Genomic DNA, 14,101 nt, shown 5'->3' with positions numbered 1-14,101 from the left:
GAAGAATACCCAAAAATGAGGAATATTGTGACGTGTTCATTCCCAGAAGAAAACTCAAGACTACAATGGAGGCGTTTCAGGGAGTTCAGAAACACTGACACTTACGGTATATAGAGAATAACTCCCGCTGGAGAGACTTTATAACTTTGCAGAGCTTTTTCATGCTCAAACAGCAACATTACTGTAAGAACTGATTTTCCTGCTAAAACAAAACTCACCCTGCAATAACGCCATAAAATGCACCCTGGACAACAGATAACAAAGACAGAGCACAGAACCTTGTCCTGCCCAAACTTATCTCATTGTCCCCTTGTTGGACTTCAACTCATCCCCCCTCTCCTTCCTCAAGGAATGTCTATTTAACATATGGTGCATCTTGTGAATATGTTGTTTTTCCTTTTCATGTTTGGTGTCATTTTAAAGGGCACAGTGCGATTGGTAAAATGGTCTTAATTTCATTGCAGTCATTGGTTTAATGAGAAAGATTGAGAACTTAGGAGAATCCTGTTTCTCCTCGCTGGCTGATATCTCTTTACGATATCTCAAGAAACCAGGTGCTACCCCCCTGGGGTACATGGATTGGCCCAAACAACTCTAAACAACATTTGTATAACCCCTGTTGTTCTGGTCTGGTATTTAAGGTGAGGGGACAGAGCAATCATTGGGACTCTTTACCAGGATCATCCCCCATAGTGATGTTTCAGTGCTTTTCAGTTGGAAAGCCCTGACACATTACTATGTCTTTGTCAGGAAAACATTACTTACTTTTAGAGTCACCTTTGAGTAAATGATGTCATATATTTTCTGAATTGGGTTTTAATCATTTACTTCTGTAATTGGCATGATATATTTTTACCTGACAAATAAATGTTACATCTTGATTTATTCTGCATTCTTCTGAAATCATTATTTCCAGTAGATTAATGTGTAGTCTGGTGTTTCCGCAAAACTTTGTCCAGAATAGATCAAACTGGAGGCACTTTGAATGGACCATGGGGCACATCTTAGGAAGACCTCCTGATTTCTGACTATTCCCTGACTTAGCATGTTGTATGCTGCAAATATTATAAAAAATTACGCCTATGAGTCTGTAGTGCGCGACTGCATAGGGTAAAATACTTGCACTGCACCCTCTGACTATTTCAGGACTGGCTAGTTTGTGATCGTGAGCGCGCAGTCGCGACGTGACGTCTCAAAGCGACACTAGGTCCGTAATGAACGAATAATTGAAAGTATGGGATAATCAGAATAATCAAAGATCTAAATTAATTCATAATCAATATTTATGATTATTTTCTAATCAGAAATACAATCTAAATTTGATTATCATTTGAAATTGGAGTCAGATTACGCATAGAGCTAAAGTAATACTAAAACTAGGTTCCAATAGATTAAGTGAACTTCACTGGAGAGCTGAAAAGACATACACGCTTTAAACCTTCGCCAGGCCGGTGGATTCCGTCGTTGGGCCAATGGATGGTCCTTACATTACACACTAAAGAAAGATTCTTTATATTACAGAAATAAACCATACACACATTTTCTTTTTGTAAAGTTTTTATTTTTCATTTGATATTTCTTTATAATTCTAAACTTTTGCATTACATTTCTGCTTCATAATTCTTGACAGAAGAACCCGAGGACTGAAACATCACAGTCCAACATAATCACAGCTTTCTGTCAGTTTTTGTCAGTTGATCACAAGCCGGATTGCAGCTCACGCTCTTCCACTTATTGACTGGGAATGAGACGGACACTTCATTTCCACATGGTCTCCTGCCTTCATCCTGGATGAGCGTCTGGACTCCATGATCATGGCATGACGTCAGGTCGCTGCAGGGGTTGTGCTGACAAACTGGCTTGAAGCAGCCGTACACCTGCTGTCCACACACTCCACTGCACTTCCAGTCATCCTGGAGGACCACAGCCTTACGACCACAGCTCGTCTCACAGCTGCAAGAGTTCCTGCCAACAGCAGCGCAGCTCTTCACTTCACTGCAGTCGGCCTGGAGTTTAACGGCTGGGAAACGGCCCACCTGGCAACAGTTGTTGATGTCTGACTGATCACAGGACATAGTGTGAGCTGAAACCATTGAGAGGAGAGATTGATGAATAGCAAGAAAACACACAATCTGAAGCCAATGGTTATCATTTAAAATGAAACAGAAGTAAAGAGTTGAGTTGAATACTTACATGTATTTAGTCTTGAGTTATTGCACTCGGAGTAAGTCTCTTCTCTCGCTCTGGTGTTTTTCTCCTGATCAGCCCGGTATATATTCACCTCTTCATCTCCACCCCGTCCACAGCTCAGAGCTGAAGAGTGTGAAGAATTTCTCTGTCTCATGCACTGGCAGGGAGAGTTTGGTGTTTATGATGAGTCTCACTTAATTAATTTTAAGTACAGCATTAGTGCAATCTTTACAGCTTTACATAAAAGAAAGTGTCAGTTTTTATCACTGGGAATGGATGTTTACTCAAACTGAGTTAATAAACGGCACGTGTGGAATCTCCATATATGCAGTAGAAAAAAAATTCAGCAGGAGCATTTATTCTCAAATTATGTTTTCATACTACATGCACTATGTAGAAAAAAAACCCCTCTTATTTATGAATACGAGGATAGAATGTAATCATTCTGTTATGTTGGATTCACACAATTCATAAGGCCTCCATTTACACCTTGAATTAAGATGTGTTTTGGTCGATTGGATCACTAGTGGACGATGCTAAATACAGGCGTAAACTGGGTCTAAATCAATTTGAGTTTGTCCACTTTCGACCACTTCCAGAGGTAGATGAAAGACTCATTCGACTGGATTGCTTTTGTAGTGTAAACGCTCAAATGCTTGAAACTGTCACATGCCTGTCCTGTCTTGTGCTGCACATGGGTGTTTTGTTATTTTGGGCCATGTGCTCTTGTTATTGTCTGATCCCTCCCCCTTGTTATCTGATTATTGTTTGAGTTCATCCACCTGTTCCCTCCTGATTAGTTTCCCTTTATTAGTTCCCTCTTGTTTGCAGTCTGTGTCGGTACATTGTCTTTTGTTTCCTGTTCCCCGAGACCTGCCAGAGTGTTCTGAGTTTGTTTATTGTTTTTGTATTTACTTGGTTCTATTTTTCCCCCTCGTGGGTTTTGTTTTGCTTTGCATTTTTGTTATTAAATACTTCTTTTCTCCAGCGTTTGAGTCCTCACATTTTTGTTCTTAGTTTGCCGTGACAGAATGTACCGACCATTATGAGGACTCAGCGGAGAAGAGAGGCGTCACCAGTCTCCTGTCCGCAATGGGAGCGGATTCTCCGTTTTCAGGAGTTGGTCTCCCTCCGTCAGCAGGGGATGGAGGTGAGGGAGTTTGGTCAGAGGTTCCGTCGCGCTGCTGAAGGGCTGAACCTGGGCGAGGAGGCTTGCAGGGATCTGTTTAATTATGCGCTGGATGAACCGATGGACTGGCTGATCTGTAGGGCTTTTGACCATGTCAGCTTTGAGGCGATGGTGGAGGGTTTTATTCGCCATCGGGAGAGGATCGCCAGGGGAGTGGTCTCTGTTCCGGTGATCCAAGTTCTGGTTGACCCAGTTCCGGTGGTCCCAGTTCCAGTGGTTCCGAAACGGAGGAGGAGAAGGAAGAACCCCTCCGTGGCTATTCCGGTGGACCCAGTTCCGGTGGACCCAGTTCCGGTGGTCCCGAGTCCGGTGGTCCCAGTTTCGGTGGTCCCGAGTCCGGTGGTCCCGAGTCCGGTGGTCCAGAGTCCGGTGGTCCCGAGTCCGGTGGTCCCGAGTCCAGTGGTCCCGAGTCCAGTGGTCCCAGTTCCGGTGGTCCCAGTTCCGGTGGTCCCAGTTCCGGTGGTCCCAGTTCCGGTGGTCCGGGGAAGGAGGAGAAAGAGAAAAGCCTCCTCAATGACCTTTCCGGCGGCTCCTAACCCGGAGGCCATCCCGGAGGTGACTGCCATCCCTGACGCGTCGCCCTGGTACCTTGCCTTGCCAGCCCCGCCCAAGCTGCTCGCCCTACCGGCCCCGCCCAAGCTGCTCGCCCTACCGGCCCCACCCGAGCTGCTCGCACTGCCGGTCTCGCCCAAATTGCTCGTCCTGCCGGCACCACCCCAGCGACCGGTCACGTCTGCCGAGCCTGGGTCTTCAGACAAGATGGCTGCCACAGAGACTATTCACGTCACGTCTGCAGAGCCTGTGTCTTTGGACAAGATGGCCGCCACAGAGACTGTTCACATCACTTCTGCTGATCCAGAGACTGTTCACGTCACGTCTGCCGAGCCTGGGTCTTCGGACAAGATGGCCGCCACAGAGACTATTCACGTCACGTCTGCCGAGCCTGTGTCTTCGGACATAATGGCCACCACCAAACCTGTGTCTTCGGACAAGATGGCCACCGCCGAGCCAGTGTCTGTTCCTGAGCCGGAGCCAGTGTCTGTTCCTGAGCCGGAGCCAGTGTCTGTTCCTGAGCCGGAGCCAGTGTCTGTTCCTGAGCCGGAGCCAGTGTCTGTTCCTGAGCCGGAGCCAGTGTCTGTTCCTGAGCCGGAGCCAGTGTCTGTTCCTGAGCCGGAGCCAGTGTCTGTTCCTGAGCCGGAGCCAGTGTCTGTTCCTGAGCCGGAGCCAGTGTCTGTTCCTGAGCCGGAGCCAGTGTCTGTTCCTGAGCCGGAGCCAGTGTCTGTTCCTGAGCCGGAGCCAGTGTCTGTTCCTGAGCCGGAGCCAGTGTCTGTTCCAGTGCCTGAGCCGTTGGTGCCAGTTCCAGTGCCTGAGCCGTTGGTGCCAGTTCCAGTGCCTGAGCCGTTGGTGCCAGTTCCAGTGCCTGAGCCGTTGGTGCCAGTTCCAGTGCCTGAGCCGTTGGTGCCAGTTCCAGTGCCTGAGCCGTTGGTGCCAGTTCCAGTGCCTGAGCCGTTGGTGCCAGTTCCAGTGCCTGAGCCGTTGGTGCCAGTTCCAGTGCCTGAGCCGTTGGTGCCAGTTCCAGTGCCTGAGCCGTTGGTGCCAGTTCCAGTGCCTGAGCCGTTGGTGCCAGTTCCAGTGCCTGAGCCGTTGGTGCCAGTTCCAGTGCCTGAGCCGTTGGTGCCAGTTCCAGTGCCTGAGCCGTTGGTGCCAGTTCCAGTGCCTGAGCCGTTGGTGCCAGTTCCAGTGCCTGAGCCGTTGGTGCCAGTTCCAGTGCCTGAGCCGTTGGTGCCAGTTCCAGTGCCTGAGCCGTTGGTGCCAGTTCCAGTGCCTGAGCCGTTGGTGCCAGTTCCAGTGCCTGAGCCGTTGGTGCCAGTTCCAGTGCCTGAGCCGTTGGTGCCAGTTCCAGTGCCTGAGCCGTTGGTGCCAGTTCCAGTGCCTGAGCCGTTGGTGCCAGTTCCAGTGCCTGAGCCGTTGGTGCCAGTTCCAGTGCCTGAGCCGTTGGTGCCAGTTCCAGTGCCTGAGCCGTTGGTGCCAGTTCCAGTGCCTGAGCCGTTGGTGCCAGTTCCAGTGCCTGAGCCGTTGGTGCCAGTTCCAGTGCCTGAGCCGTTGGTGCCAGTTCCAGTGCCTGAGCCGTTGGTGCCAGTTCCAGTGCCTGAGCCGTTGGTGCCAGTTCCAGTGCCTGAGCCGTTGGTGCCAGTTCCAGTGCCTGAGCCGTTGGTGCCAGTTCCAGTGCCTGAGCCGTTGGTGCCAGTTCCAGTGCCTGAGCCGTTGGTGCCAGTTCCAGTGCCTGAGCCGTTGGTGCCAGTTCCAGTGCCTGAGCCGTTGGTGCCAGCTCCTGAGCCGGTGCTGTCGGTGCCAGTTCCTGAGTCAGTTCCTGTTCCTGAGCCGGTGTCGGTTCCTGTTCCTGAGCCGGTGTCGGTTCCTGTTCCTGAGCCGGTGTCGGTTCCTGTGCCATGGCCGCCCGAGGGGTCGTCTCCGCCATGGCCGCCCGAGGGGTCGTCTCCGCCATGGCCGCCCGAGGGGTCGTCTCCGCCATGGCCGCCCGAGGGGTCGTCTCCGCCATGGCCTCCTGACAGATCGTCTCAGCCCTGGCTGCCTACACGATCTTCTCCGCCCTGGTCGCCCGAGGGAGAATCTCTGCCGTGGCCGCCTGAAGGGTCGTCTCCGCCCTGGCCACCTGAGGGAAAGTCTCCACCCTGGCCACCAGATGGACTGACATTGCCGTCCTGGTCTCTCGAACCCTGTGGGCCACTCTGGTGTCACAATCATTTTGTTTCTCCCGTCCCACCCATGTCTGTCCCTCCCGTCCCGCCCTGGTCTGTCCCTCCCGTTCCGCCCTGGTCTGTCCCGTCTGGGTCTTATGGAGCGTCTGGTAGCCGCTCCGTAGGGAGGGGGTAATGTCACATGCCTGTCCTGTCTTGTGCTGCACATGGGTGTTTTGTTATTTTGGGCCATGTGCTCTTGTTGTTGTCTGATCCCTCCCCCTTGTTATCTGATTATTGTTTGAGTTCATCCACCTGTTCCCTCCTGATTAGTTTCCCTTTATTAGTTCCCTCTTGTTTGCAGTCTGTGTCGGTACATTGTCTTTTGTTTCCTGTTCCCCGAGACCTGCCAGAGTGTTCTGAGTTTGTTTATTGTTTTTGTATTTACTTGGTTCTATTTTTCCCCCTCGTGGGTTTTGTTTTGCATTTTTGTTATTAAATACTACTTTTCTCCAGCGTTTGAGTCCTCACATTTTTGTTCTTAGTTTGCCGTGACAGAAACAGCCCCAAAATACTGTTTACTCTCCGCCTGTTGATCTAATACGTGAACATTATGGGAAGTGTGCTAGCCAAACGGGATTTAAACTTTGCTGACTGAAGATTCAAGTTTGGTTTGAAGATGAAAAATGTACCAAGCACAATGTTCTCTCACCTTTCCTGATTTCTAACACTCATTGCTGCTCTCTGTATGTTTTCCTGTCGCCTCCGGTCGTGTTCATATGTAAATAGCTTGAGATTATTTTGTCCATCAGCTCGAAAGAACTAAAAAAGCCCAAACATTTACCCGCCCATAGACCCTCCTCTTGAAGAAATCAGGACAGAAGTGGTTGAAAGTGGACAAAAGAGATGGATTAAAACACCAGGTGTAAACGGGTTTGTTTCTCCCTCATCTACTTGTGATCCGATCAACTAAAACACATCTTAATACCGGCTGTAAACAGGGCCTTGAAGACATCAAATCAAGATATTAGTTGGTTAATTAGTCTGATTAATTTTGTAAGGTCAGCTGAGGTATATTTTTACTTCTTGTTAAACCTTTCCCATTATCACTGAAATGACTCACACTTTAATTTATACAATGCTAAATACACTTATCTTAAATATGGCTAGTGAAACAATCTTTTTCTCATATGTAGCACTGCAAAAAAATGCATTTAAATGTATTTAAGTTTAAATAATTATATTTAATTCTAAACACTTAACCTGCCCTTTCATGAAACATTGAATTCTTCAGCTCTGAGCTGTGGATGGGGTGGAGATGAAGATGTGAATATATATACCGGGTCACTTGTGAGAGAAAAACAACAGTGAGTTGCTTCCAGTGAGACTGAAAACACAGAGACACAGGTCATTATTCAAATACATTCAGGAAAAAAGACTCAAAACATGTAAGTATTTAACTTAGATAATCATGCCGTTCAAAAAGCTGATTGCGTGTTTTCTTGCTATTCATCAATCTCTCCTCTCAATGGTTTCAGCTCACACTATGTCCTGTGATCAGTCAGACATCAACAACTGTTGCCAGGTGGGCCGTTTCCCAGCCGTTAAACTCCAGGCCGACTGCAGTGAAGTGAAGAGCTGCGCTGCTGTTGGCAGGAACTCTTGCAGCTGTGAGACGAGCTGTGGTCGTAAGGCTGTGGTCCTCCAGGATGACTGGAAGTGCAGTGGAGTGTGTGGACAGCAGGTGTACGGCTGCTTCAAGCCAGTTTGTCAGCACAACCCCTGCAGCGACCTGACGTCATGCCATGATCATGGAGTCCAGACGCTCATCCAGGATGAAGGCAGGAGACCATGTGGAAATGAAGTGTCCGTCTCATTCCCAGTCAATAAGTGGAAGAGCGTGAGCTGCAATCCGGCTTGTGATCAACTGACAAAAACTGACAGAAAGCTGTGATTATGTTGGACTGTGATGTTTCAGTCCTCGGGTTCTTCTGTTTGGAAGAATAAAAGAAATGTTATTGTTAAATTGACGTTGAATGAAAATGGAAAAATGTGGCTAAAAATACAAAGAAATGAAAAATAAAAACTTTACAAAGAATATGCACGTGTGGATGGATTATTCTTATAGTTCTAAACATGCACTTGTGTTACTGAACTCAAATATAGAGATCAGAACAGAATGTGGGATATTTTCACATTTGAATACAACACATTTTAATATAAAAAAAAGCTCACTGACTAAAACAATCTAAAAAAAAAAGAATCTGCATGTATGCTTTTTTTGTCTTGGGACCGAGATGGGTCTTGTGCATGTTGCCCACTTGAGTCCCACCTTGTAAGTGCAGTCCTGAATGAAATCCATCTGGGATACTAACATGGGGCATTATGGAGCCCGCGGACAATCCCATATAGAGCCCATTTGAAGTCTAGAACCAATGTGTTTTTTTCAGCCCATTTCAAAATGCTGGCTGGGTTAAAGGTGGGACCGAGATGGGTCTTGTGCATGTTGTCCACTTGAGTCCACCTAGTGGCAGGTGCAATCCTGCATGAAGTCCATCATCTGGGCAATTAACTTGGGGCCATTATGGAACCCGTGGACAATTCTATATGGGGCTCATTTTTCAGCCCATTTCATACCCATATGGGCCCCACATACAGTGTTGGCTGGGATTAATTGTGTTAGTTGAATATTTTATAACACCCCCTTAACAACAACAATATTAGAGAAACATTAATAGGCCTACTACCCTGAATACACTGTAAACAGACCCTGCAATCATATTCAATATGAAAAAGTATCAAAACATTGTTCCTTTCACATGGCATTGTTCTCCACAGAGGAAAATTCGTTATTCAACACTCGATTTAGCGAACAGCGACAGGCATGTGATCAGCTAAAGACAAAAAAGAAGGAGATTTAATTTTTTTAATTTTTTAATTTTAATTTTTTTAATTTTTTGCCCCATTTAATTTTTTTTATCAAATTAAAAAAAGATACATCCTAAATTGCAATAATATATACTATTGTACTGTAAAATTTGAAAATAGAGTATTTAATAATCATGAAATAATAATATATTATAATACAATATGTTATAAAAAAGTATTAATAGAATTGTTATTATTATTATTATTATTATTAACAATGTTAATAATTATTATTAACATAATTTTTTATCTTATTTTATATTGTTTTAGAACATGCAACACGTCCGTCTATATATTTATATTCTTACATCACAACCACTGCGATTTGATGAACGCACTAAGCCATATCACATTCTCTCCACCATGCATTGTCAAAATTCATAAAAAAAAGTGCCATTTCAACGTAGCCTGGGAAAACCCAGACAACTTCCGGCAAATTTAGATTTGCTCTGCAAGTAGTCTGGCAAAGAGCTCATTCAAGCCCATTTCCAAGCCGTCGAAATCGCGGCACCAATCAGAAACGTTGAGGCGGGCTTTACACGATGACGATCGCTCTGATTGGTTTTAGGTCTAGCCTATCCAATTGCGCCCAGAGGCATTTGAGCGACATCCGTTGGTGAAGCGCACCAACTTTTAAATTCAAATTGCAAACACATGAGGACAGTCTCCATGAAAGACCCACTGGCAGATGAACGTGCTACTACATTTCTCTCCGAAACGGTAGGAAATTAAATTAGATTTAATAGAGGATTTTAACTGTAACACGATGATTGACAGGGCAGTTTACGTGACAGGATGTACGTGACAGATCCGTCCGATAAAGATGACGAAGTAGTATGTCCAAAAGCTTGCCTACTTTTTTGCTACACATTCAAAAGTAAATACCTTTTCTTCACAAAAAGAGTACATACTTTTATGGCGTAGTGTAACTAAAGGCGACTTGGGACACAGCATATGGCTTTGCACGATGACGATCGCTCTGATTGGTTTTAGGAGTTTTAGGTCTATCCAATTGCGCCCGGAGGCATTTGAGCGACGTCCGTTGGTGACGCCCCTTTGGAAATGAGTTATTAAAGAAGCTTTGCCAGACCATAACTCAGTTACTACTGAGAATGGTCTGGTTTTAACCAGGCTAATTTCAACGCCGATTTCTACTCGCAATTGATGCTTTGAACCCTGGCTAGCATGCTAATAGTGTCCCGGATGGCCCAGGGCATGAAATACATGTATTACAAAACGTAACATACACACACACACACAAAACCATTTTTTATGTAAAATGTGAAAATTGAAACTTGTTGCTTTTAAGCACGTAGTCCAAACTTTGGTGTGCCTTTTGTTGCAATTAATTGTTTCAGTGAGAAACATATAGAACATAATTTGCCTATTTTCCAGAGGATTGAATCATTCAGTTGAGCAGTTTGCATTGATGATCCTTGTTGATGATGTCATGTGACTGACTGGATGGTAGAATGAAGCATCTTGTGTGATTTTAAGCATGACTAGTCCACAAACTGCAGGCTTGAGTCAGTAAAGACTGATAGCTGACTTATTCAGCTGCATAATTATAAAAACATAATATTACAATAATTACACTATTATGTTCTGCACTGTGGCTTTTAGATGAGACTACAAATATATAAGATTATGTAAAAGGTTTATTAGAACAAATTATCATTATTTTGGTTTGTTTAAAGTATATATTTCTAATTTATGTTATAAAATAATAGAAGACTGTGGTATGGTAAGGACATACAGACAAATGCTTAAAAATTCTCATTCATTTATAATGAAATTGAATTTTAGTCTAGATAACAATGAATGGCATTGTGTTATACTCTCATTACTTCTCATTCAACCTCCCTCCCCATCATTACTTAATTAACACAATTTGCTTATGTAATAATGTGAAGATTGCACTGGAGCTGTTTTTAAGTTAAATAAGTGAGACTCATCCTGAACACTAAACTGTCCCTCTCACGAGACGGAGAAATTGTTCACACTCTTCAGCTCTGAGCTGTGGATGAGGTGGAGATGAAGAGGTGAATATATACCGGGCTGCAGAGGACAGAAACATCAGAGCGAGAGAAGACAGACAAGAGTCTTTCAACACAATCAAGAAAAACGTGAGTTTTTAACGCAGATTCTGGTGCTTTCAGACAACGGGCATGCAGATTTCAGAGAATGACCTTGTAGATGTTGGGGAGAAGCATTTCTCATCCATTTATTTGAATTTCTAAAAAACTACTAAAAACATTTGCTGTCATTGTTAGACATTTTGAACTGTGTCTGACAGACAATTGAATTGTTCAGAAACTTTATGACTATAAGTGCATGAATATTTAATAAGGCAAACTCTAGGAAACATGCTTTATCCAATGACAAGGGTTATCTGTTTTTGAATAACTACTAAAAGACAGTTTTGTCTTTCCATTTATTCTCTCCCAATCTCTTTCTCTCACACTCTTTTTATTTGTTTGTTGCAGCTCACACTATGTCTTGTGAAAAGTCAATCATCAAGTGTTGCCCGGTCGGACTCTTTGCAGTCACTACGCTGGACGATTGCAAGAAAGCGCCATGCTGTGTGCCGGTTTGCAAAAACCCTTGCAGTTGTCCTTACAACCTCATCCAATCATGCTGTGAATGTGGTTGTAAGAGCAACAGCAAGAAAGTGGCATGCTGTGTTAAACCTTGCACTAAATTCTGCAACTGTGTCCCATCATGCTGTGATTATGGTTTTAAGGACGACAGCAATAAAGTGCCATGCAACAATCCTTGCAGTAACCTCTGCAACTACATCCCACCATGCTTTGACTATGATTATAAGCAAGTTTCCTGCAAGAATATTAAAGATGACTGCAATGGCGTGCCACCATGTGGAAGAAAGGTGATCGGGCGTTTTCAAGTTATCCATTCAGGAGATTCAAAAGAGGCTTTCTGCAAGCCGGTTTGTGAGCGCAACACTCTGATGTCATGCCTTGATCAAGACGTCAAGAATGTTAGCAGTGACTGCAAAGGCATTCAGTCATGTGGAAACAAGATGATTGGGCGCTTTCCAGTCATCAAACTGGATTCAGAAGGGCCGTGCTGCAAGCCGACTCATGCCAGTGCAATCGACAACATGATGTGATTACTGTGTGTTGGATTGTGATGACTGCTGTCCTTAGTTTACAGTCAAAAATGTAGCAGAAAGTTATTGTTTTGCTTGATTATTTTCTGTAACACTGATAAAAGTACAAAGAAATAAATGGAAAATAAAGATGTCAAAATAAAAACGTGTTAATGCATTATTTCTCTAAATTTTATCATTTCTGCACCACTGCCCGGCAAAAAAAAAAAAAAAAAAAAAAGTTGCTGTTTGTATTTAAATAGGCAAATGCTTAAAGTTCCCCAGTAGTCAATCACTTTATCCCTTAAAACTCATCTTTGATCACCAAAATTACATATTTAAACGTATTTTCCTTGAAAAAAAAAAAACGTAATCCCTTAACATAGCTTGAATGTATCTCTACACCCTTGCTTCATTTAGTATACGCGGTTCTATGAATATGCAAATGAGCCCCGCCTCCACTCACTCACAGCAGCTCAGAGATCCACTCGTTGACGATCACACGTTGACCTGATTGGTTACAAGGTAGTTTGTGACGTCAGAAACACCAGCGATTTCAAACTGTGTTTTTGAGACTGTCTTTGGTTCACTGCAGTTTTAAGGAGAAAATACTCAGCAATGGTGTTGACATGAATTTACACATGGTTTGTCTTAAAGCATATTACAAACACCACATAGACATATAAACAATAAAATTTTCTATCATGTTATATGTTTGGGAACAGTTCTTCTAACCCTAATTGTTGGAGTGTGTAGCTTTTCATATCTTAAACAATCATGTAGAAAAACACATCATGGCCATATTCCAGGATGACAATGTAAAGATTCATCAGGATCAAACTGTGAAAGAATGGTTGAGAGGGAGAATGAAGAATCATTTTCACACATGAACTGACGACTCTGAGTCCAGAGCTTAAATTCATTGAAAGTCTTTAGGATGTGCTTGAGGAGACTTTACAGAGTGCTGGACTCTTGCATTAACTATACAAGATCTTGACCAGAAACTGATGCACAGCTTGATGGAAAAAATGTTGTGATGTTATTTCCAATTTTTGGTCATGAGCTTGTTTAAGTGGATTTTCCACATATTTGGCCATATATTACATTATATACATTATATACAAAAAAAAAATGTTGTTTTTCTGTACATGCTAACAGTGGCATAGCAAATTTGAGATGTTTGTAATTATTGATATAGGCAAACAATGTGGAATTTGGTGTGTCTGTAGTTAAGTGAGGAATTACTGTGTGTCAATGAGACATTCTGTTGGCCATGTTGATGAATGTCTTTTTCTTTTTCCAGAGGCTTAAACTGTTCACTGGAGCCATTTACAACACATTCCATCTTTAATACCTTGATGGTTTGGCAATGAAAATTTGCGCTGATGCAGTATTGAAATAAGCTGTTACAATTAACTTGTGAGACTCATCCTAAGCACTAAACTCTCTCTCATCATTCTTCACACTCTTCAGCTCTGAGCTGTGGATGGGGTGGAGATAGAGGTTTGAATATATACTGGGCTGATCTGGAGAGAAATAGTTGCACAAAAGAAGAGACACACACTCAGATAGCACACTCTTGAAACACATTTAGAACTACAACAATGTAAGTAATGAACTTAAATATTGTTTTATGCTCTTGTGATCTGATTTTATTTCCATATTGCTAAAAATTTGGTCAAGTGAAGTCCAGGAACGTCTTTAGCAGACTGTTTATATTTGTTCTCTGATTATGTGAAGAGGTAATCTGTATCTGTATATGTAAAAGTCACTGAATGATAAAGTTATAAAGGCAAAAAAATATATCCTGGCAGGATTAACAAAAAAAAAAAGGATGTGGATCCTTATTAGTGTTTTGTTGCTAAAATCCGTTTGAGAGTTAAAGAAGTTGAGAAAGCCATGAAGGCTTCAAACCTCAACAACCTTCTTTCAAATGGTTCATTATGTGAGTTCTGTTTTTTAACAACCACTGATGATGATCTAATC

The 14,101-nt window shown here is 43.7% G+C and overlaps 1 protein-coding gene across 1 annotated transcript; it reads right to left on the bottom strand.

Moving 5' to 3' along the window:
- Positions 1-1,576: 1,576 nt before the first annotated feature.
- On the bottom strand, positions 1,577-7,002 carry LOC307146213 (uncharacterized protein). The gene is made up of 3 exons (XM_079850091.1): positions 6,791-7,002; positions 2,194-2,347; positions 1,577-2,083 (listed from the first exon to the last, which is right to left on the bottom strand). Exons 2-3 carry the CDS (start codon positions 2,342-2,344, stop codon positions 1,668-1,670), a joined length of 567 nt encoding a protein of 188 aa, XP_079706217.1. The 5' UTR covers positions 2,345-2,347; positions 6,791-7,002; the 3' UTR covers positions 1,577-1,667.
- Between the last annotated feature and the right edge of the window lie 7,099 nt (positions 7,003-14,101).

The sequence above is a fragment of the Squalius cephalus genome, assembly GCF_949319135.1.
Source record: "Squalius cephalus genome assembly, chromosome: 18".
Lineage (NCBI taxonomy): Eukaryota > Metazoa > Chordata > Actinopteri > Cypriniformes > Leuciscidae > Squalius > Squalius cephalus.
This window is presented reverse-complemented; position numbering and strand designations above follow the sequence as displayed.